Source organism: Gopherus flavomarginatus, chromosome 4, assembly GCF_025201925.1.
Source record: "Gopherus flavomarginatus isolate rGopFla2 chromosome 4, rGopFla2.mat.asm, whole genome shotgun sequence".
NCBI lineage: Eukaryota > Metazoa > Chordata > Testudines > Testudinidae > Gopherus > Gopherus flavomarginatus.
In genome coordinates, this window is record NC_066620.1 from 153,138,833 (window position 1) to 153,151,181 (window position 12,349).

Below are 12,349 nucleotides of genomic sequence, written 5' to 3' on the forward strand. Positions count from 1 at the left end.
GGGAGCAGCTCCCTGTACAGAGATCCCTCCCTCTGCAATTGAGGAGTGATAGGTGCAGGAAGCGCAGGGGGTATGAGGGAGGGAGAATTTTCAGACTTGCCTATAGAAATTTGGGGGGGGGTGAGTCTGACATGGCCCAGATGCCATGCAGGGGGAAGAGGAAGTCCCATCCTCCCCAGCACAACTAAGACTAGCAGCTGAGCCCAGTGCAGAGTAGTAGCCACCAGCCAGGTCTTTCCAGTCCCTCCCCCTACCTCAAAGTGATTTACCTCGCTGTTGGCTGTCTTGGGCACCCAAAAAAACATACTGCTGGGGAGGGTCTCATGACCGCTCGAGGCTTCTGTCATAAACAGATAGCTAAGGGTTAATGTCTCTTTCACCTGTAAAAGGTTAACAAACAAACAGTGACCTGCAACACCTGACCAGAGGACCAATCAGGAGACAAAATACTTTCAAATCTCGGTGGAGGAAAGCCTTTGTTTGTGTTTTTTGGGTTTTGCGTTGTTCTCTCTCGGCTCTGAGAGTGACCACACGTACCTACAGGCTCTCTAATCTTCTATTCCAATTTTGTAAGTATAAAAAGGTAGAAAGGCGGTATAGTCTTTTTATTTGTTTTCCTTTATTTGCAAATGTGTATTTGGCTGGAAGTATTTTAAATTGTATTTCTATTGGAGGAGGCTGTTTCTCCAATTTCTTAAGCTGACAGACCCTGTAACTTTTTACCATCTAAATTGCAGAGATAGACCTTTTACTTTTTTCTTTTTATTAAAAGTTTTGCTTTTAAGACCTGTCTGATTTTTTTCCCCCTTGTTGAGGCTCAAGGGAATTAAGTCTGTACTTAACAGGGAAGGAGAAGGGAGGGGAAGGGTGGAATCCCTTTGTTTTAGATTCATGCAGCGTGAATCTGTCTCTCTCTCCAGGAGACCTAATTTCTCTGTGTTGTGATTCAAGGGGTTCGAATCACAGTAATCTTCCAGGGTAACCCAGAGAGGGGAAGGCTGACAAAGGCAACGGTGAGGAAAGGGGTTTACTTTCCTTGTGTTAAGATCTAGGGGGTCTGGGTCTTGGGGGTCCCCAGGGAATGTTTTGGGGGACCAGAGTGCATCAGGCACTCAAATTCCTGATTGGTGGCAGCTTATCAGATCTAAGCTGGTAATTAAGCTTAGAGGAATTCATGCTAGTACCCCAACTTCTGGACCTTAAGGTTCAGATTGGGGAAAGATACTATGACAGCTTCCCTTTGCTTTCCCATCAGAAAGTAATTTTTCTGCAGGGAAGCAAAGAAATCTGCCAGGGACATAAATTCTGCATATGCGCAGAGGCACAGAATATCCCTAGGAGTAAACAACAATTCTCAATTAATTAACCAATATAATGGATGCCACAAACTCTTGACAGTTAATATTTTACTTTTAATGGTATCAACAATGCATTTTTGTTTATATGCTTAAAAGGAAAAATATTTCCCTATATTAAATTCATGAACCAACTCATTGGCTTCAATGGGACTACTCTAGTACATAAAGTTCAACATACACACGTTTGGATGTTTTCAGACTGTAAAACTCCAGTATGTAGACAACCCCAATATGTTTACATTTAAGTAGTTTTCTGTGTTGCGTTAACATTAAGAACAAAACAAAAGAAAGTTAGAGTTAAAACTGACCATGCATTCAGATTTCTTCTTGTGCCAATGTATTTTAACAAAGAACACAACAGTACTGTAATGACCTCAACACTCTGCAACATCAATGTCTCAGACGACAAAACAGCAGCCTTCACTTTTATTTCCACTTTGTCACAATCTAAAATGTTCCTAGAAAATAGGGATTTTTAAAATGAGATTTATTCCCAAGGGAAAAGGTGTTTTTTGGTTGTTGTTGTTTTAAGTGACTGAGCCCTCAACCTCTGTAGGCAGAACTCTTGGCAATTTTTCTGTAATAATTTCCCTATAGTAAGAGAATTGACACTATCAGCCACCATAATTTCTTTATATTTCATGATATGTAAATATATATTTGCAGACCGTAAAATACAGATTTTTTTGATCTAACCATTAAAAACCTGAAAATCCATCAGCATTAATAGTGTTAAAAATCAATATGCAACTTGGAAAGTAGTGCACTTATTAAGCTTAAAAAATCAGAAAGCTATCACATTACATTCAAAACAACAAGAATAATTAGGCCACAATCCCTTATATCACTTGTCAAATTTACTTGCCAAAAAAAAAAAAAAAAGAGTCATGCAGTTTGCACACAAATGGCTTTTATCAGTATTAATTAATGAAAATTGGTACTAAATCCATGATCTCTACTATAAAGAAAAGTTACATTCTTTTTTAAAACCACAATCCAGCATTGCCTATAAAAATTAAAGTAGACAAATCAAAAGCGAGAGAGCACACAACATTTATAAGTAATCTGGTAGCAAAAACCAACATGTCTTTGTTGAACAATCATTCTTAATTATAAAACATAGCTTTAATTTGCACATGCCCTGAATCTAAAAATTGTACAAGTCTCTTCCATGCATAAGATTTCTAAAATAATCATACTTTAAACTTTCTAAATCTTTCACCACAATGTCTATTAAAATATCACTACTAGTTTGTTCTGATGCTATTTATCTCATGCATAATTTTAGAGAACTCAAACTCGAGACACATTATTTCACCGTTTTCCAAAAGAGGAAAATGCTGTCCAATGAATGCTTTGGGGGAAAAAAGTAAATAATTACTATTTTTAAAGAGCTACAGTATAAATAATTCTATCAAAATAACTTTTAGTAGCTTAATCAATCCCCATTTTTATTATTCTGATATATATTGATTACATTAGCGATATCTAAATCTAACTGAATTCAGTGGGAGTCTCCATTGATCTAATAGGAACTGTAACAGGCCCAGAACATCATAATGTTCAACAGTCTTAAAGACTGCAAGTTTGTTGGTTTGACAATTTAAAAGAAACTTACACTTAAAAGAGCACTGAAAGCCCATTTGGGCAGAAAAACAAATGTACATTTGTTTATAAAGGATCACATCTGTTTGATGCTATATACATCTGTATTCCACTGTGCCACACCAAAAATGTCACAGGTGAAACACCTGCATTAAAAAAGTTACAATAACCTAGCTCTACTTGCTTTGCACAAAAACCTCGTTGCCATACCTTGTTAGAAAGATGCGTGTAGACCCACGAAGACAGTCCACAATAAGAAAGCCCATGGGTCTCCGACAGTGTAAGAACACTATCTGATATCAATCAATAATTGTACTGATCAGCTGTGTTGGGACTATCATTGCTGACAAATTTAAAATGGGAATTAATCAAGGTCTCTTTCATAGTTTTAAAAAGATTTTATTGTTTCAACCCCTCACCCTCCATCACAGTATACAAAATAATTTGGAAGCTTGGAATTTAAATGTTTTCTTACCAAATGTTATTTTCCTTCATCATGTGTTCAGAGTTAATGTGCGGTTGCCCATGAACACTCAGCTGCTGCAGAAAGGAATAAGTGTGTGTCAAGTTTTGATCCTGTCAACCTTGACAATGGCCCTTTTAGTATCAAAACTTAGGAGAAAATGACAACGGTGAATCTCAAAATGCAGTACTCAGACTGATTTTCTGTTTGTGGAACCCTTTCATTATAAATACCTACAAATGGATTTCTGGGGAATGAGAAAAGGAGAAACAGTATACTTACAGTATAGATCTATAACAAAGTCTCATTGAAAACACCTGTTAGTTATAAAATTAGAGCTTTAGCTCTCAATGCAACAAAACTTTGAATGTTACCATAATGTCTATGTATAACTTCAATGGAAGCTTTGGCAGACTGTATATTGGTTTGAACTGATGGCTTCGCCCGACTATCTGTTAGAAGGGCATTATTAGCCATGCTTAAAAGTTAAACTAGCCAACAAGATTTAAAAACAGGTATGTAAAAATTCTGATTACTTTTGGAGTTTTAATCTAGCAGTCATGCTCTGTTTTGCTGAATATATGAAACGTTTAGCTACTTAACAGCTGACTGGGCCTACGAAAATTTGGGGAATTTTCTATCCCTGAATGGACAATGACAACTTATCCAAACTACACTTTCATATTTATGAGAAACATACTAAAATTCTTCTAACTCCCAGCTTCACTTTGCTTCCCCCTCTTAAAGAAGAAGATTAAGCTTGTTATAATTAGACTACTTTTAGGACAGCGATGTACCCCTTAATCGAATAGTATTTATCCTTTTTGATTCTTGACCAGTCATCCTTCTTGAAGCTTACCCCCTTGCTTTAGGCCAGATGCTATTTCCTATGAAACCTGAATGACAACCAGCCCATTTGGAACTTTCAGCTGTTGCCTATATAAAAAAAAAGTTGAAAGCATTTAATACTGCATACTTCTTATTAAAGTCTGAAGGAATAAAATAGCCTTCCCACCAGTTAAATTGCTTTGGAAGTAGTAATTAGATGAAATTTAAGGTGTCAAAGCAGGATAAGCAGCAGGAAAGAGTATGCTTTTAGAAAACTCTGCAATCCCAAAGCATTTACAATGTACATTTTTCAAAAATTCAGAAGCACTTGTATAACTCTCTTATTCTTGTCTTCTGTGTACTAACTATTTCGTAAGGGAAAGGAAGACAAGCTCCAACCATTAATTGTATAGAAAAGTTTTTAAAGATCAGATGCATTTTATAGTCTCTAAAAAAACACCAAAGCATTCATTATTGGTCAAACATTTTAGATGAATATCAGCATAACACGACACTGTCACAGTCTAATGGTCATACACTAAATCTTCTTGAAAGCAAATGGCAGAACTTATTTTTAAAGCAGGTGTCACTAATTCTCTCAACAATTTTACTACAGTGACTTTATCATACAAAAACACTGATAATCATTAAGTCTAATAGATTTTGGTACAATTGAGACACTTTTCCACTACACAAACACTGACTTGCTGAATTCTTTAGTTACAGATTATGTGACTAAGATAGTCAATTAGCTATCCTTAATAAGCTATGTATGACAGACTGATATTTTAAACTTATCTATTAAGAAAGGCCACACCTCCAGGAAACTGCTTGGCTGGTATATATTTGAAATTATTATTATACATTATGTGCCTACAGCTGTAGTACCTACAGGCCAATGACATGGAAAGTGACAATCTCTGCAATACCCAATACAACATAGCTTATCATGTAGCTAACAAATACTATCTTATAACAGACTATTCTGCATTTAGTAAGTAATCAAGAGCTTTAAGGAATTTTTCATAGTTGCACAGTAAATTATTCAGACACTAATTGCACTATGGTTGAAATACTTTAACTGACTTTTGGGAAGGTATTGGGCTTTTTGTTCTTTTTTGAATCTGTAAACTGAACTTAGTGTTCTGCGTTTCTTATATTCATCATCAGAGGAGAAGCTATCATAGGTCATTAGTTTTAAAATACATTCATCAAAATTTTGATTGTTTGTCCCTTTTCCTTATTCTCAAAATTGCATATGCTGTACATTTAAAACAAATGTCAGCGTTAGTGAATGTGATGATTTCAAGCTACAGAAGTTAGTCTTAAAAACAAATTAGTTACTTTGAGAATGCCACAGGCTGCAGGAATAAAAAAAAAGCTATTTAAATAGTGACAGCTGTCAGACTAAGTTTATATTTTTACCCAATATCTTAGTTTAAGAGCTACTTTATGTTCATAAAAAGTCTTATGAAAGGCATATAGCTACTAAAATTTTCACTATTAAAAGCAAAAATAATCTCTGTACCAGACAAATTTTATATTATGTTAAGTATTGTTTCAGAATGTCAGATAAAATAATTGAAATGCTCAGCCAAAAAGGGGAAATATTAAATTAAGTGTTAAAAGTTCAATGCAAATCTGTCCCCCTTCATTTAGAATCTGTTTATAAGAGAAAGCTTATTAGGTTATTGGTGGCTACAGATGGTTCAGTTGCTATCCTTTCGATATGTGCCATCAAAATTAAATACTAGGCAATATGATAAAGTCCTTCCTTATGTATTTTGCATAAATATTTAAACAAAATGTCACTTATAGGCAAATGTTAAGCACAAACATATATAGAATTATTATTAAAGATCACCTGTTAGTAGTTTTAAGAAGCAGTAAAAATTAGGTCAGATCTCAAAACATGATGCAGAGTGTAGATTACTGCAGTATTGCCCAAGGATTGCAAGTTTCAAATAAGTTAAGTTTCATGTGCCAAATTGTGCCTTCAGGATTTGTCAATATTTAATTTACTATGGAAAAATCTACTTTATAAACAAATACAAATTGTGTGAAAATGTACACTCCAGTTTAAAATCAGCTGTGACGATGCATGCTTAAAGTTTTAGAAAATTGCATCTAAACTATTGCTTTTAATTATAATCTTGCAGTATTTTAGTGGTAAGGGAGAACTTAGTATTAGCCTCTGTTCCTTTTTTTTGTTTTGTTTGCTGGGCTTTTTACTAAAGAAAATCTGTTCTCCCTGTGGAATCTATACATTCTTATACGGTGTTTCACAAATTGCCATGTGAATACTTATAACTAGACTCTAAACTAGACCCTGTTCTATAAAAACAGAATTTGTTTTCCATGAATTAATGGAACAACTACCTGTGAATAACATTATATTCTCCAAACTTATACTTCCATGCATTTATTTTACAGTTGTATCATTAAACAAATTTCAGCACAACAGTAGCTCTCTGTAAGAACCTTTATTGAATTATTTAAAAGTTCAAACTGAATTTATATGCAGTTTATATTAAAAAAGCATCCTATTTTCACGTAAACTACCATAAAAAGAACTTTACAAAAGAGTAAGCGGCTTATTGAGGTTGTAAGTTTTCCCTAACATGTAAAACTACAAAGTATTTGTGCATGCTCACTATTTTAGTTGCTTCTTTGTACAGAGTTATTAGGAGCTTTTAAAATCTGTAGTAGTTTATGGAATAAATTATTTTCTTCTCTGTTAGGATACATAAGAACAAAACTGTAATTGATGAATAAAGCTTCTTTCCCAAAAAAGTTGAGGCAGCTTTTGTTGGATAGTATCTGTATTGGTAAATTTTATATGCTCTTGCAGGTTGGGAACATCGAAGAGACGATCTTTCTCACTTTAGATCTTGAAAAATGTTTCAAATAAAGAGTATTGAGAGCAAGTTCCAAAGAAAAACAGGTGGGGGATGGGAGGGGAGAGAGGGAATAGCAGCATGTTTCTTATGTACAGCCCAACACCATGCACAATTGCTCAATGTTTCAGGGTAACAGAAAATTGTCATCACCATTACATTACATGCAGGCATATTCCCCACATGGCACAAATAAATCTGTTGTTTCTCTGGGAGAGGGGAAGTGAGCATGGGGGTAAAGCTTAAGTCTACATTTCATGCATAGCTATTGTGCCTTGCCCTGCTTCCATAGTGTATCTTCATACATCAGAACTAGAGCTGAGGTTTGGTAACCTGGGGTCTGCGTTCACCTCGTATCTGTAGTGATATCCCTCCATGTGATCCCTACATGCATCTCTGATATTGTACATCCACTTTTTGATTCCTTTTCGGTTCAAATACAAAACTAGGAGAAAAATGGCTCCAATGAGAGCCAGCACTATCCCTAAGAAGACATACGAAGTTTGCAGTTGGGACTGGATGTCTACAGGCACAGAACAGTCCAGGTCTGAGCTGTTGGTCTTCACCAGGGGTTTGTCCCGCATCTTCTCAGGGTAAGAGCACTTCAAGGCCCCTTTCCCTTCCACCTGCTCGCTCTCCTTGAGCCAGCTCACCAGGTGCTCGATGCAGCAGTCGCAGACCCAGGTGTTGTGGCCCAGGCTGATCCTGCGGAGCGCGGGCCGGCTGCGGAGCTGGGCGATGGTGGCGTTCTTCAGGCACTTCAGGGAGTTGTGGCTGAGGTCGAGGCTCTGAAGCTGGGCCAGGCTGTGGAAGGTCACAGCCTGTAAGCTCACCAGGGAGTTGTTGCGCAGGTCCAGGTGCTGCAGGCTGGGCAGGGAAGAGAACATGCCCGCGGGCAGCGAGAGCAGCCTGTTGTCGGCCAGCTCCAGGCGACTCAGGTTGCCCAGCACCCCCGAGCCCAGCAGCTCGGCCAGGGCGGCCACCGCGCTCTGGTTGCTGAGGGAGTTGCTGAGGTTCAGCTCCTCCAGGGGGCTGCTGGCGTTGCCGAAGGCCTCGGGGCTGAGCCTGGTCAGGGCGTTGCCGCTCAGGTCCAGCTGCCTCAGGCTGGTCAGGCTGGCGAAGGCGCCCGCCTCCACCTGCTCCAGGTGGCTGCCGCTCAGGTTGAGGAGGCTGAGCTGGGGCAGCGGGGGCGAAAGGAAGGCGCCGGGCGGGAGGCTGGCGAGCCGGTTGCCCGTGAGGAAGAGGAGCCGCGCGTAGGGCGGCAGGTCCAGGGGCACCGCCGTCAGGTTCCTATTCACGCACTTCACCGTCCGGGCCGCCTCGGAGCACTCGCAGGGCGCGGGGCAGGAGCCGGGCTGCTGAGCCGAGCCCCAGCCCAGCAGCACCTGCAGCAGCAGCAGCCCCAGCGCCGCCCACCTCTCCCCGCCCGGGGCCGGGGGCGCAGAGCCCCGCAGAGCGCGTCCCGCCATCCTCCGGCTCGCGCTCGCCGGGATCCGGACGCTGCTGCCCACCGCGGGAGCCTGGACAGAAACTCTCCGCCCGGGGTACGTTCCGCTGCCCCCGGGGCGTGCAGGAGGGGAGCCAGGCAGCACTCTCAGGGCCTGGGGCGCCTCGCAGGCAGCCGCCGGCTCCTCTTCTTCGGCGCGGGGCGAGGGGGAGGGGCGTCCCCTCACCCCCAGCGAGACCTGCAAGGAGCAAAGAGACGGATAAAGCAGCAGCACTTCGCCGGACCTGCCGCGCCCCCCCCCCCATAAAGGGAGGCTCCCCAGCCGCACCCGTGCCCTCCACCCCGCTTACCCGGCTGTCCCCTCCCGGCTCTCCCAGGGGAAGAGCCCCGCGCCCGGGGAAACCTCAGTCTAGCATTAGCCCATCCCGCGGCTCAGCGGGCTGCCCCAGTCCAGAGGTGGCGGCTGCGATACCGCCCCGCCAAAGCCGCCGCTGCAAGAGAGACCCGACTCCACCCGCAAAGTTGTGCCGGGGCGCGGCACCCCGCGCCGCCGCCTCCAGCCTCACCTCCCGGCTCAGCGCCGAGCGAGCCCCGTGCGAACTCCGCGGCAACCGAGTGCGAGGAAGTGACCCGGCTCTGCGGCCACCTCTTCCCCCGCGGTCCCGCCCCCGCGCAGCGCCTCGCCCCGCCCAGCCCCCTGCCAGCACAGACCAACCGCGGCCAGGGGAGGGGCCGGGACATGCCCCCTGCGAAGGCCCGCTCCATGTTCCGGGAATATCCCCTCGCAGCCCAGCGCTGGCACGCGGCCCGGTGCCATGGAGCCCCAGAGGGAGGTCCCCGCTTCCCCAGCTTGGTGCTGCTTCCGCACATTTACCTTGGAGCGGAGCTGAGCTGAGCGGAGCCACGTGGAGCGCTCCCCAGTCCGGCCAGGGAGGAACTGACGGGATCCCTGCGGAGCAGGGCAGCCCCAGCAGACAGAAATGTGACTGACCTTGAAGACAGGAGAACCTCCCCGGCCCTGCTCTCAGGCTCCTGTTGAAGATCAAACGTCCCCCGACTAAAGCTTTTAGTCAGCTGACGGGTGTGTAAGTGAGGTTTCGGTTTCAAGGTGGTCGAGGTGGGCTGACAGTGGCGCCTCGTTGACAGCGGAGTGTGGCGAAAAAAATAAACTATCCTCCCTGCCCTCCAGTGTGAGAGGAAGGCTGAAGAACTTTGAAGGGCTGTTGCAACAAAGGAAAGACTAGTACTAGCGTTGTATGTGACTCAGCTAAGAGATGTGGTTGTAGCCTGTTGGTCCCAGGCTATTAGAGAGACTAGGTGAGTGAGGTACTATCTTTGATTGGACCGATGAAAGATAGTACCTCGCTCACCATATCTCTCGGTGGAATAACAGATGGCATTGTTGGAGGCTTCATCAAGGTGTTCAAAGAGGACAAGAGCAGCCAGCCCAGTTACCAAGGAGTTGTCAGTCTTCCCTTCTAAGTGTGAAACTGATCACAGCAGCACACAACTTTCAGTGCAGTAATGCTTGGGGACAAAAAGTGAGTGTTTGTTAGACCTGAGAAATAGCTACTGTGCTCTAGAGCCAGCCCACCTTTGCAGAGAACAGGTGATTAAGGTACACTTAAGGAGATTGGGGTCCATCATTTTTGTTAAAGATGATCTTGCACTTAAATCTAGCCTGATATTTTGTTCTAAAATATCCATTCCCATACCAACTGATTTCTAGGACAGGTGGCTTTGGGGAACATTCTGCTGATAATTTATAAACTTATGTTTGATTAAAATGAACAAAATTGAAACTCAAATATGATTGAAATATCAGTGAATTTTAGATCTAATGTAAAGTGACTCCATGTTCAAGAGAATTATAAACTAAAAATCTCAAAACAATACATTATATATTTAAATTTGCTAGTGAGAATGGGATAGAAGTACCTTTTCCTTGGTCTGTCCTTCTGTGATTGCTGTGTAAAAGGTAGTATCAATCAAATTGCAAGCTCTGATAATACGGAGACAATCACTTTATGTGGGCAGATAACAGTATTTGTGCTTGGAGTGATGCCTGGGGAATATAGAGGCAGTTTTATGGGAGTAAAAATAGTTCAAACCAGCAGCAATTTTTTTGTCCTTATGGAAGCGTTATGAATGCAGCCACCAAAACACAAATCACTTCACAAAAATGTGTAATGCAACATAAAACAAACTGTGAAAAGTAAAAAATACAGAAACAAAAAGGATGGAGAAGGGTTTTGTCCTAAATAGAAACATAATCTAGTTGATTTAGCTTCTGACTTCTGAAGTATTTATGTTGTGTTAATGAAAGCAGAGTGGAGGGAATTATTTACTAGGTTTCCTGTCAACCACTTGAATGACAACTGGTGTGGCAAGGAGAAAGAAAAACTACTTACAGAATTTAAAAAGTTTTCTAAAGTTCTATTCTTTAAGTCAGTATGTTTGTCTGTGTATCTACTGCTTTATGGAGGTCACACTATGACCCCAGGATTGACATTGGCCAAAGCTAGCCCAGGAAAGGTGATTATTACTCCTGAAAATTTGACATATTACAAGCTTTAGAATAACAATGTTATGAATAAGACTACTACATAAGGTTTATTAGGAGTTGCTCCTCATTTTATTTCCTACCTAATCCCTTGTCCAAAAAAGTAAGCCTGTATTTAAACAGTTGAATTTTAGTGTGGTCGAGATTTCCTGCATCCCAGGTCGTTTATAGAAACAAAGAAATGTAGGACGGCTTGAAGGGACCTTGAGAGGTCATGTTGTGTAGTTATGGGGATTCTGCAACCTTCCTTGGTAACCTATGTGACATTGCACCCGATTATGCTTTATAGAAGTATGCTTATGAGTGTAAATATGACATAACTGGAATATGTTGTATGCTAGATATGCCATGTAACATATCTTTGCAAAGGTTATGATCTACTGCATATATTCATCCTATTTGTATGCATGTATCATTTTTATATCAAGGTGCAAGTGTTGGCTCTATGCTTGTATTTAAAGTGTTTGCTGTAGGAAGCACATAAGGCAGATTTGGTCAACATAGCGTGAAGGAGTTATTCAAGTATTTGGGAGTACTTAACTAACAATGGACTTTGAGAGACACCAATCCACATCTGAGCTTTCCTGGGAATGTTAAACTAACATGTAAACAATGGTGTCAGCCTGCAAAAAACTGAATCATTCATAGACATGTGTCTTGCTCAGGTGGCTAGAGACCCCATATTGGGTCTCAGAGTAGCAGCTGTGTTAGTCTGTATCTGCAAAAAGAACAGGAGTACTTGTTAAGACTAACAAAGACTAACAAATTTATTTCAGCATGAGCTTTTGTGAGCTAAAGCTCACTTCTTCGGATGCATAGAATGGAAAACACAGACAGGAGATATTTATACATACAGAGAACATGAAAAGGTGGAAGTATGCATACCAACAGGAAGAGTCTAATCAATTGAGATGAGCTGTCATCAACAGAAGAAAAAAAACTTTTGAAGTGATAATTAAGATGACCCATAGAAGGTGTGAGAAGAACTTAACATAGGGAAATAGATTCAATTAGTGTAATGACCCAACCATTCCCAGTCTCTGTTTAGGCCTGAGTTAATTGTATCTAATTTGCATATTAATTCAAGTTCAGCAGTCTCTCTTTGGAGTCTGTTTTTGAAGTTTTTTTGTTGCAGAATTGACACCTTCAAGTCTGTCACTGAGTGGTTAGAGAGGTTGAAGTGTTCTC

The 12,349-nt window shown here is 41.5% G+C and overlaps 1 protein-coding gene across 1 annotated transcript; it reads right to left on the bottom strand.

Moving 5' to 3' along the window:
- Positions 1-6,722: 6,722 nt before the first annotated feature.
- Positions 6,723-9,363, bottom strand: TPBG (trophoblast glycoprotein). Its single transcript, XM_050951627.1, is given in 3 exon segments — positions 6,723-8,690; positions 8,692-8,836; positions 9,165-9,363. Coding segments are annotated over 3 exon segments (1,584 nt in total). The 3' UTR covers positions 6,723-7,450.
- Between the last annotated feature and the right edge of the window lie 2,986 nt (positions 9,364-12,349).